The sequence below is a fragment of the Ambystoma mexicanum genome, chromosome 12 (genome assembly GCF_040938575.1).
Source record: "Ambystoma mexicanum isolate Mex_15411 chromosome 12, UKY_AmexF1_1, whole genome shotgun sequence".
Taxonomy (NCBI): domain Eukaryota; kingdom Metazoa; phylum Chordata; class Amphibia; order Caudata; family Ambystomatidae; genus Ambystoma; species Ambystoma mexicanum.
Genome location: NC_090936.1, coordinates 614,379,609 through 614,392,603, shown reverse-complemented (window position 1 = coordinate 614,392,603; position 12,995 = coordinate 614,379,609). Strand labels below are relative to the sequence as shown.

The following is a 12,995-nucleotide window of genomic DNA, read 5'->3' as shown; positions in this document are numbered from 1 at the left end:
TTGAAACAAGGTATCCATTGAGAAACCCCTATATGTATCCGCAGAGAAATGACTATCTTCTGAAGGAAGTTCCGGAAGAAGTGTGAAGATGAATGAAAGAGGAGACTCGTGACATCACAAGAAGTAGAAATGACGCACATAGAAGAGATTCCAATGAAGAAGGAATATAGAGTTTTTAGAAACATTTCGGGAGCGAAATGAAGATTGCACGTGCAGAGAAGCACTGAAGAAAATGCAAAGCCATTTTACAAATGTACAGGTGGAGTAACGCAAGTAGACAAAGTAATCATGATGCTGGCTACATAGTGAATAGACTGTAGGTGGTGCTGCCATATATATATATATATACATAGGAATGTATAGAATTTGGATGTTCCACGACGCATTTTAGCAAACTTGGAACCTGTGAATGAAAGGGCTGCAAGTGTGGCACAGCAGAATAAAACAAGGTGAAGGTGAAGGAAGATTCGAGAAGGCTTGCCTGGCCCAGTGTCAAGAATCGGGGCCACCAAGAGCCTGGTTATCTACTCGAGAAGATACAATGAACGTGAGAAGCGCGCTGAGCTCCTGTTTGAGGTGTAATGGAAAAACACAAGAAATGGCAGGTTTTCTTCATTTAATAATATTAAATGCAACAAAGGAGCTGAAAACGTGGTCTCTAGTCGCTCAAAACGTGTCACATTGTCAAATGAAAATAGACTTTGGGGCGAGCTACACCGAGACCAGAAGATAAGACCATGCCTTCAGTCCCTTTTATTCTCAGGCACAGTGAGCCTTCGCAAGGCCGAGTTCAAACGCAGTAATTGAATGGCAGACCGCAGGAGTGATGATGAATGTTGGGCTAATTGATTGATTGATATTTTATTTCTATCGCTCTCGTACACAAGTGTTTCAGAGCGCGACAAGGCAGGGGAGGGGAACAGGGGAGAACAAAAACAGCGATCTTACTAGGCCCAGTGACATTGAGAAGTCGCAAGTGCATGGGAGAGGAGGGAGGGGAAAAGTGCATGGAAGGGGGGAGAGGTGGAAAGTGCGAAACAGAGGAGAAACAGATAAATAACAATAAATAAATAATAAAGGCAAGAAACAGTGGTAATGCAGTCAGCAATATGCAAGTGCTTGGTTTAAGGCAGGAGACAGGGTAGGTCTGATAAGTGCAGGAAGAAAAGGGGGGGCTGTATGGGTACAGATACAGACCCCAGTGCAAGGGGTGGCCCGGAGGCAGTGCGGGAGGGTGGCAGGATGAGCATGTAGCTGGGCCCAAAAGACAGAGGGTGGGCAGGTGCACGGTGCCAAGAGAGAACAGATCAGCAGGGGAGAGGGGGAGCGAAGGCAGAAGAAAAGAGGAAGGTCTTGAGGTGCTTCCGGATCCGGAGATTGTTCTCCTCAAGTTTTAGAGTGGCAGGGAGCCTGTTCCAGAGGGAGGCCCCAGCCGAAGACAGTGATCTACCCCCAGCTCGTTTCTTAGAAAAACGACTGACCCTGAGTGAGTTGGAGGTAGAGGAGCGAAGAGCTCGAGAGGGGAGGTATTTGCGGAGGGATAGCTGAAGGTATTTTGGACCCATGCCCCAGAAAGCCTTGTGGATAATGCAGAGGGTTTTGAATTTAATCCTTGCATCCACTGGGAGCCAGTGGAGAGATTTCAGAGCTGGAGAGATACGATCCCAGGGCTTGAGGCCAAGGACAAGTCTCGCAGTCCTGTTCTGGATTAGTTGCAGAGGGCGGAGAGTAGAGGCAGGTAGATTTAGATAGAGGCTGTTGCAACAGTCCAAGCTAGAGAGAACCAGAGCTTGAGATACCATGAGCTTCTGGGGGAAGGAGAGGAAAGGCAGAGTACCTCTGAGGAGGTGCAGTCGGAAATTTGACTTTTTAGAGACCTCAGAGATGTGGGGGGAGAAGGAAAGAATGGAGTCAAAGATTACCCTGAGGTTCTTAGCCTCGCAGGTGTGGCTAGGAGGAGGGCCAAGGGAGTCTGGCCAGAGAGTGAGGGGAAAGGATGGTGCAGGTGTGCCGATGAGGAGGATCTCCGTCTTGCTGGCATTCAATTGGGCGGGGAGGCATATTCCAGAAGTGTACAAACGTGACAACCAATTGTAGAGGGCCATGTAGCAAGGAACCCTATAGTTTGAGAAGCCAATAGAACATTGTGTATTAGTCTGACACGGAAGATGACTTGCACTTGGGGTGGGCTTAGTTGTCCACCTGACCTTAGAGACCCAAACACGATCCTCGTCCCTACAGAAAGTATACTTATATGTTCCCTTTAAGCCTATCACATCCCCTCATATGTTTTCTTATTTTGCCACGTAGTATAACGTCAGTTATGATGAATTTTTAGAATAAAGTTGTGCTTTTTTATGAAATGTTTGAGAACTCTTGAGAGAGACTTGGGCAAACATCCGTTGATGTCCGTTGTACTCCCTGTTTTAGATAACTGTTAATAAAACAGCCATGATTTTGCCAAACTTCCTGAGTCGGTCTGATTATAGATGTTTGAGTAAGATCTGCATCTCCATCCATCTCAGGTGGGCCTTTGGTTGCATTGCCTACTTCCAGGGTGGTGAGTAGGTAGATGTACTGCAGGATGCAGTCATGAAAGATGCATAGAGAGCACAGAAAAATATACCTTTATAGAAGCTGACATTGAAGTCCTTCTTGTCCTTCAGGGAAGAACTTGAAGATGTGCACTAGAGACTCAGGGACAGGACAAATCACACACCGCAAAGAATGTCTCCTGAAGTTAAATCACATGGAGGATCAATGCCCTTGGTGTCTACCGGCGCACACCCAACTACATAAACAAAATGTGGTCAAACTGCAAATGGCGCAGCAAGGAGTAAGTAGGCCATGAGAGAGCAAATGCAGTGGGCACTGGAGGAAGCCAAGCAAAGCTCCTCCATTGGTTCCCACAGCAGAGGGTGTTCCAGCGCAAGGGCCTGATTCTACAATCTGAGTAATGGAGAAGTGGATACAGCAGAGACAACTGTAACATTAACATGTGTGGGGCGGTATTCTATGCAGAGAGCATTGCAACAGAAGGAGGGGAGAAGTAGATACAGCAGAGACAACTGTAGCATTAGCATGTGTGTGGGACCGTTTGCTATGCAGAGAGCATTGCAACAGAACGAGGGGAGAAGTGGATACAGCAGAGACAACTGTAGGATTAACATGTGTGTGGGACGGTATGCTATGCAGAGAGCATTGCAACAGAACGAGGGGAGAAGTGGATACAGCAGAGACAACTGCAACATTAACATGTGTGGGGCGGTATTCTATGCAGAGAGCATTGCAACAGAAGGAGGGGAGAAGTGGATACAGCAGAGACAACTGTAGGATTAACATGTGTGTGGGACGGTATGCTATGCAGAGAGCATTGCAACAGAACGAGGGGAGAAGTGGATACAGCAGAGACAACTGCAGCACTAACATGTGTGTGGGACGGTATGCTATGCAGAGAGCATTGCAACCGAACGTGGGGGGAGGAGTGGATACAGCAGAGACAACTGTGGCATTAACATGTGTGTGGGACGGTATGCTATGCAGATAGCATTGCAACAGAAAGAGGGGAGAAGTGGATACAGCAGAGACAACTGTGGCACTAACGTGTGTGGGACGGTATTCTATGCAGAGAGCATTGCAACAGAAAGAGGGGAGAAGTGGATACAGCAGAGACAACTGTGGCACTAACGTGTGTGGGACGGTATGCTATGCAGAGAGCATTGAAACAGAACGAGGGGAGAAGTGGATACAGCAGAGACAACTGTAGCATTAACACGTGTGTGGGACGGTATGCTATGCAGAGAGCATTGCAACAGAATGAGGGGAGAGGTGGATACAGCAGAGACAACTGTAGCATTAACACGTGTGTGGGACGGTATGCTATGCAGAGAGCATTGCAACAGAAAGAGGGGAGAAGTGGATACAGCAGAGACAACTGTGGCATTAACACGTGTGTGGGACTGTATTCTATGCAGAGAGCATTGCAAGAGAAAGAGGGGAGAAGTGGATACAGCAGAGACAACTGTGGCATTAACACGTGTGTGGGACGGTATGCTATGCAGAGAGCATTGCAACAGAAAGAGGGGAGAAGTGGATACAGCAGAGACAACTGTGGCATTAACACGTGTGTGGGACTGTATTCTATGCAGAGAGCATTGCAAGAGAAAGAGGGGAGAAGTGGATACAGCAGAGACAACTGTGGCATTAACGTGTGTGGGACGGTATGCTATGCACAGAGCATTGCAACAGAAAGAGGGAAGAAGTGGATACAGCAGAGACAACTGTGGCACTAACATGTGTGTGGGACGGTATTCTATGCAGAGAGCATTGCAACAGAAAGAGGGGAGAAGTGGATACAGCAGAGACAACTGTGGCACTAACATGTGTGTGGGACGGTATGCTATGCAGAGAGCATTGCAACAGAAAGAGGGGAGAAGTGGATACAGCAGAGACAACTGTGGCACTAACATGTGTGTGGGGCGGTATGCTATGCAGAGAGCATTGCAACAGAAAGAGGGGAGAAGTGGATACAGCAGAGACAACTATGGCACTAACATGTGTGTGGGACGGTATGCTATGCAGAGAGCATTGCAACAGAAAGACGGATGGTGGGGATGGGACGGTGGCATCAGTGGTTAGGCGGCAGCTGTCGTGGATTTGAGTAGGTAATGCATGCTTCATGTGGATAGCAATGCCATCCACCAGGAATGAAACTTGCATTTCAACTCTTGGCCCAATATGTGTACATACAGATAGATGTGTGTGTGAACTTATACTCCATACTTCCCACCTGCCATGCATGTATCGGTACGACATTGTTTCATCCCCAGGATATTTTCTGATGAGTACTTTGCCGTAATGTTTTAAACGAAAAACTCATCGAAAAATATAGGAGGAGTGGGGGGGGGCTTAGGGGCTAAGGGGATATAAGGGGCAAGGGGTGGGGAATAGAGAGTAAATAATAGGGGAGGGGAACCCCCCCAATATAAAAAACATGTTTTTCAATGAGTTTTTTCAGTAAAAAAGTTTTAGCAAAAAACGAATGGACAAAAAACTGAAACTGGGGATGAAACAACATGGAACCGCATTTATCACCCACAGGTGCAGTACGAACCACGCCCATTGCACTGGATGAAGATCCTTGAGTGCACCTGTCCATCCTGAAAGGAGTCAGAAGCTGGTGATCAATTGCGTTCAGCTGATGCTGACGTCACAAGGCCAGTGTCACCATCATCCCCGGCTCCAGCTGCCACTGATGAAACATCACTCCACCACCGCTTGCAGCTGGCCCAGGTATGGTAACCTTGCACGCAGGAACCTCCTGGGAGCGTATCCACGAGAAGACACTGCAAAACACGACATCACCCAGACGACCCGGCCTGGCAATAGGAGATGGGAGTCCACGAGGGAGCTAAAAGGACCCAATCAACAAACATGCGATCCATCCTTTGAGAACGACTACGGGGTTTCACGGGGTAACGGGGCTACACGATGAGTGACAGGATACTTGCGTAGGTGCTGAGCGAGCCTACAGAGGGCCCAACACATGGAAACCATGGCATAGGATGGCAGCGCCCTTCCAGTCATGGTAGTGTGGCATCAGATTTGGCACAGCAAACGGTCAGTGCACACACACACACACACAGCAAAGTCGCTAAGGCACATCCCTCTGCCAAGGAAACCTCAAGAAGAGAAATGGGCATGTGCTGTAGCCCATGGGTGGCACTGAGAAAGCAAGGCTGTTTGTGTAGTACAGCACTTATGTGGCAGTGAAGCGCGTTTTTCTGAACTCATTTCTTCGTCTGGTGTATTGTTGGGTGTGTTTCACTTGCACTGTGGCTGCAGATGTACTTGTTATGTGTTGGTGTCTCCGGCTAGCGAGTAAGATGAACATGCGCTTATGTGTCACTTATCTTGATTTTGCGTGCAGTTTTATTTGTACATGCTTCAAATCTGCCATGTATGTAAGTGGTACTGGATTGTCATTGCCACCGTACTTACCTCCAATCAAAACTGAGCAAGTGCCCATAAAAAGTGAGTACGTACTCCGTGCATTTTATTCTGGGTAAATCAGTCCTCGCGCTTTGTGAATACCCTTTTGATTTGATTTGATTTATTTCTTATAAAGCGCAACACACCCGTAGGCCTCAGTGCGCTAACAAAAAACACAACATAACAAAAATACACAGGATAACATAAAATACATATACTAATCAGGCAATATAAGGGCATCAGGAACAAAGAAGTGAACGTGGAGAAATGAAACCTCATCTTCCCCTGCCTACAATGTTTGCACTGAAGGAACGTATATTAAAGAAGGAGAGAGTACAATGGGAAAATAAGGAAATTGGTTGTATGCAGGTTAACTGGATGTAGCTGGTCAGAAAGACAAAGCTCCTCCTAACACACACACATGACGCTGCCCCAGGCTCTGCCACAGCTCTGCACTGCCAGCCTGATGTGGTTTCTCCTTTCCTGGGAACTATCATGACCTGATCCCAGTCTGAGGCTGTGGTGTGACATTTGCACACCTAGACACTCTCAGGACATCTGGCACTATCTCCATCCATTCAGTTAAATTTTCAGGGTCTAACCCCCAGTTCCAGAGTTCCTTGTGCAGGCTCCATCCACAGAGACCCCCAGTGGCTGACTTTTTATCTCATGCCTCGCCACACTATGTCCATCCAGGGAATCCAACCAGGCTTGGAGGCCAGTTTTTAGCCTAAGTTGGCCAGTTTGAGGAGTTATTTCATTATGCAGCTAGTAGTTTTGAGCAGTTACTGAGCAAACATTTTTTATAATGCACAATTTGCAGAATAATGCTCAACTCTCTCTTGGTTATGTTTCAGGCAGTCTGTCACAAAATGAAGGAATTGCCATTTGTGCCTGTGGGTCACTTTTTCAATGATGCCCCAAGCCCTATTTATGCCCCAGTCCAACCCTAGACCTGCCCCCCTCTCCCGGGCTTGGGGGCAACAGCTCTCTGTCTGCAGAATCTCTGGTTCCCCATTGAGTTTTTGTTCATGGGCCGACACACAGGTGAATTTGTGATAAATTAATTAGCACCGATCAGTTTTTATGACAGTACCTATTGCGGACTTGCTGTTGCCTGATGACCCTCTCCTCTCTACAGGTCTGTACGGCAAAAATGATAAGGAGGCTGGACTCATCGATATGACTAGTATTGGACTGGATGATCTCCGGGAGAAATACCTGAGGCTCATCTACCTGGAGTATGTAAGTAGTGAAAGCCACTTACCTCTAGCAATGGTTGTCGAGAGGGTTCTGCTTGCCAAATTAATGTAACAGTGCAGCGAGGGGCCCTTGACCAGGACACAAGATAGAACCCTGGGGCACCCAGTCTTCTTTTTTTCTGAAAGCCCCTCTTGGGTGTTGCCAATATTGGCAAGCACGAGGAACGTCACCAAGGCACCGCGGCAGCTTTCGCCTCCTGAAATCAGATGGGTCTGCTTCGCCCAAAGGCGCGGTCCTTATTTCTGACAGGATTAATGGTGGTCACCGTCTAGGCTTTCAATGAACAAAGTGCTCAGTTTCGAAAATGTCATGTTAACTTGCGCAAATGTGAAGGTACACTGACTGTGAGGAAAAGGCGCACAAAGTGTGCAAATGGCTTATCCAGGTGGGCACCTTCGAATGCACACCTACAAGCATGTAGAAATCCCTAGGAGACATATATGTTGCAGATTGACATGAATGGAGGGCAGGGGCGGGACGTTGTGGCGAGGGCATGCCATCATAATACGGAGGGGGGGTTGTGGGAGTGTCTTCCATTGTGTTTATGACGGATTTATATGTGTCATTGTACTGTCACTGTTTTGTTTTTTTCAAAAATGCAATAAAATCTTTTATTTTTTTAACTAAAAGAAATCCCTGGGAGAGTAAGGTAGCCCGCTACACGGTGTGTCCGCCGCTGCTGGGTTTTCAGTCACATTTAAACCCTGGCGGAAGGAAGGGGTCAGCCGCCCTACTGCACTTTCTTGCTCAACACATTACAAAGGGGGTAATAGGGTGACCTTTTATCAAACTCTGATAGGCAACTGAGTTTTAAGTGTGGTTGGTGTAAGTGCTCCATAACGTTATTATCTATCACGGTCCAGGAGGTGTTATGCTATGCTGTTGGGTTTTATATTGCGCCCCTTCTTCCATTTCCAGGGCTTCTTGGCACTTCGAGAACAGCAAGCGCGTGACTTCGGTAGTGGTATAGGGAGCCGGGCAATGCTCCGGCTTCTCCTGTTTTAATGAATGCAGATGGGCGGGAATTGGGCTCTGTGTCAAGAGTGGGCGACTAGGTGGCCTTCAACACAAAAAATGGCAAATTAGGGTTGGCCCCAATTAGTCGACCAAATTGCAAACGATCAAAAGATAATCTGTCAAGCAGCGTAAAGCCGCGGCCACGATTGGTTAAGATGGGGCGCTCTCAGAAGATCAAGTGATCGCTGGCCTGCGGATCCTCCCACAGATGGATCTTGCTTTGTGTCCTATATGTGCCACATTTGTTTTTTAAAGTTGTGGCCAAATCATGTCAGCTGTCCGCTAGCGTGGTCATCCTCCTGTCAAATCATGTCAGCTGTCCGCTAGCGTGGTCATCCTCCTGTCAAATCATGTCAGCTGTCCGGTAGCTTGGTCATCCTCCTGTCAAATCATGTCAGCTGTCCGCTAGCGTGGTCATCCTCCTGTCAAATCATGTCAGCTGTCCGGTAGCTTGGTCATCCTCCTGTCAAATCATGTCAGCTGTCCGGTAGCTTGGTCATCCTCCTGTCAAATCATGTCAGCTGTCCGGTAGCTTGGTCATCCTCCTGTCAAATCATGTCAGCTGTCCGGTAGCTTGGTCATCCTCTTGTCAAATCATGTCAGCTGTCCACTAGCGTGGTCATCCTCCTGTCAAATCATGTCAGCTGTCCGCTAGCGTGGTCATCCTCCTGTCGGTGACCTGTTCATTGCATGCTTGGGTCTTGCGTGAAAATTAGCCTCACCTGGAGGTGTGTTGTTTCCAATAGCGAACTGAGACCAGGTGCAGATGTTTCTGTGCTTATGGTTGGATATATCCTTTTAATCTCCAAAATGGATTTTGGCAAATGACGGCATGGCAGCGTCATGCTTTCCTGCGTTGTCCCATTTCCAAATCCTTTGAAGAAAGAAAAGGGGCACAAAGCGGAGTTGAGATCTTACTTACTATGTTTTAAGCCTGCAGGGGATTTTCATGCATTCCCATGGAATGCGCCTCATTTAGCACCTTCTAAAAGCAGGCAGATTCCATAGGAATCCACAGCGTAATTTGCAGGTAGCATTCACTTTTTTACAAGGCAGCGAGTGCAAGGAAATAGTAAAGGGGATTTTGCCTGGATATATTCTTTCCTTTTACACTCCACATGCAGGAGACCCAAGAGCATGCAGGTGCTAATTTTGGCGGTCATGTGCATGCAATTAACATTTTTTTTAAAGGGCCCCCTAGAACCTGTTCCCATTTACTTTTCAACTGATTTGCTGTCAGGAACACAGAATTGCTGGACCTTCGCAGTCTTGTTGAGTTGAATGAATTCTGGCTCCCTGCCATGTGAGGCATGGTGGGAGATGCAGCGTGCTTTGAATTCCATTCTTAGCCTGAGTGATAGGTCTGTGGACATCTAGTGTAGGACCGTGGGGTGTTAGTGTGATTTACCGTCATGTGTCCAGTTGTAGCTCCTAACTTGCCGGTGTGTTTCATTCTCTGTAGTGCCTTCAGTGGGTGTTCCAGGATGACCACATCAATGCTGTTCACATAGCCCAGAACTGACAGGGCTAAATAATTGATTTGTCTTTGTTGATGTAGTGTGGGCATCAGCTGAGCTTTGTTTTGTTGGGGTTATGGTTTAGTCTTTTCTTGGTAATCAATGACTCTGCTTGGGTGAGGCATCTGGTGACGTCAGTTGTGGAAGACATTTTGAATTTAGTCTGCATAGGTGTAGCATGTGAGACTTCATTCCGTGAGGAGTTTCTAGAGGAAAGGCTTGCTCCTTGTGACAGTACACAGGTGATGTCTGTGGTTTATCAGTAAGAGGCTAGATGGGTGGTGTCTCTTCTCAAGACAGGGCTAGAGGTGAGCAAGTGGATGGCACGCTGCGGTTGAGTGTCTCAAGCAATTCATGACCATAGCCAGTCAGTGCTTGGGTCTGTTGGAGGTCGGAGTTCAGCGGCAGGGGATCAGTGATACAGATCCAGTGCTGGTGGTAGTGTAGCAGCTGTCTGATGATCTGGGGACCACTTTGAGGCCACTAGAGAAAAGGTACAGAGGTTGGGAGCAGTCACAACCTTTCTGATCAAACTGAGGAAATGCTCTGGAGGCGGAAGGTGCAGGCGGACTCCAGAAATGTCTGCTTGTGTAGAAGACGAAGTGCTCCTCGAGGTTTAACATGACTGCTTGTTGCAGGTTCTTTTTTCTTCAGGGTCATTAGCAGCGGTAGGCTGAGACTATCAGTTGCTGGTGGCTTCGATTCCTGATGCTCTCACCTCAGGGCACCCTGAGCCCAGGTGCCTCTGGCGCTCGCGACTCAGCTGGCCCTGCTGCTTCATGGGAAGTGAACGCCGGACCTGGTCTCAGTCTAATAGTAGGACGCTCATTACAGACAGTGGCAGAGCAGATCATTGCCACGAGGCGGGTCTTGAAAGTGTGTCGTTTCAGGCAAGGCTTCCTCATGGCCAAGCTTGACCTCATTTTCCATGCTGCGGGGCGTGTCCCCTGCTTCTACAAGTAACTAAAGCAGGCACTCCTCATTTATCAGGATTTGTGGCAGGTTTGGCGAGTGGTGGGGACGCAGGGCCCAATGATAGGATGCAGCCATACAAACATTCTGGCAGCCAATACATCAGCTGAGGGCTTTCAAAGTGAAACTTTGCAGGCTTCTTCCCGAACTTTCTCTCAGGGTTGAGTCAGAGACAGAATTCAAAACGTGAACATTACTGCACCTGACAACTACAGACCTCACTTTCTGATGCAGACAGTAGTCATAACTATATATAGGGCCTCATTACACGTATGGCGGTAAGGATTTACCGGTACCGGTAAAATACCGGTACCGGTAAATCCTTACCGCCTTACTACGAGGTCCCTTTGCGGGTTGGGGGATTTAACGCCTGCTTTTTGCAGGCGTTAAAAACCAACCCGCAAAGGGACCCAGGGAGCTAATTACGGTACCGCAATTTGCGGTACCGTAATTAGCGCCTTCCCCATTCCCATTGAGCCCTATGGGGCAAAAATGGGAATGGAAGGGCAATGGTGGAAGGTGGGAATTACCGCCCCGCCAACCTTGGAATGGGGTGGTAATTCCCCTTTCCGCCAAAGCCGGTGCAGGTATTTTACCGGCATGAACCATGGCGCTAATAGCGCCATGGTTCTCCGCCATCCGACACTTGTGTAGCCCAGTCTGTCATAGGTTGTTGGACAAGGTCCTTGATTTTACATGCCGGGGGGAGCGGGCCTGGCCAACACACCCCGGAAGTATTGCACGGCGTACACTCAGCATCACAAACACTAAGTGCAGCCCACGCATCTAGACTGGGAAGGAGACATTGAAGGACGTAGGGTGCTTCAAGGCCACACAAGGGAATGACATTGTTGGGAGCCATTCTCATACTTATAGCCTACAAGAGCCTGGTGAGCTTAATACCAACAGCTTCTAGGCGCTTGTTATTATGAGCAGCATTAGGACACATCTAGATAACATTTAAAACCAAATGTGTCATGTATAATGAACAAAAAGAATATACTTTGCATCTCATGTGGGAATTGGAGCTGCAGCATACTCTGCACTACCTCGCCATTCCCCAGGTTAATGGCAATGCCTGATCCCCACGTCCTGCTTTTAACTCCTGCCAATCAGATATTTATGTCAATCCCTACGCATGCGGTATTGTCATCTCTGGTGATGCCTCTGTTCAGGACTTAGAGGTTGGGGGACCAGGCAGTGAAAGCTAAACATACAGGAGCTCCACACTAGAGTGCCAGAATGAGATGTTCATTCCCACGCCTCGCCTCAGCAAGGTTCAACATTTGTGATCTCCCCTGCTCCGCAGTCCATGGGAATGGTAAGGTTTTTCTATGTAGGCGCTTGCGCATTAATCTTCTACGTTAATCCTGCACTTCAATTTTTGGAATAATGAATTAGTGCTCACGGTATGGTGAGTAGTATATAAACTGATTTAATCCAAATATTACAATGTTTACACATCAGTTAAAGACATTTCATTTGTATATATTGAAGTCGTGTCATCATTACTCCACTAGGAGGCAGGTCCGTGTGTTTCGGCCCTTCTTGGGCTTTGTCAAGGTACTTGATACATTGTTTTAGCGTACTCAGTCTGATTCAGAAATTAGACATTTCATTCCTTAGTATAGCAACAGTGACATTTTCATCTCAATAATCCATTGATAAATTGTTGCTTAGTCTTCTGTGGTGACTAGTAAATGAACACTTTTCTGCGGTCCTTGCTCCGGTGAGTGTCTTTTACTGTCCTGGGGTTCTGTTTATTTATGAAGATACTGCACCCTTTGGCAGTCCATCTTCTGTGTTATCAAACACTTTCTTCCCTTTTCTTGTTTCTGAGTGCATATATTATTCCCTGTTGGGTCTCTCGTTGCTCTGCGATCCGTGCAGTCGACCGCTCCTTGCAGACGTTTCTAATCTGTGAGTAAGAAACAAGATACCCCAAAGCTGACCTAGGGAGAGTGCTGCATCTGTAAAGTCAGGCCAGGGTTAACACTGTGAGGTCACACGCCTGGTGCCCCAAACCTGCCTGCAACACAAGAGCATTGCGGCACGAGTCACCTCGCCATGATGCCTGAACTACTCCAGAGTGTGGACCTACCTCTTCCTTGTTTATTTGTTTATTTATTTGTATTGCGCACCAGACCCGGGGGTATCAGGGCGCGGTGATTACAACAAGTCTCACAGCTTGGGTTAGAACAATAGGTCACACATGACATATAGAAAAAGTAATGA

The 12,995-nt window shown here is 47.6% G+C and overlaps 1 protein-coding gene across 1 annotated transcript in view; it reads left to right on the top strand.

Moving 5' to 3' along the window:
* LOC138513902 (glutathione S-transferase P 1-like) overlaps window positions 1-12,995 on the top strand; it is a 151,150-nt gene that overhangs the window by 110,102 nt on the left and 28,053 nt on the right. Inside the window, exon 5 of the mRNA XM_069629042.1 lies at window positions 7,133-7,236. Coding sequence (XP_069485143.1) covers window positions 7,133-7,236 — 104 coding nt within the window. The remainder of the gene's footprint in view (window positions 1-7,132; window positions 7,237-12,995) is intronic.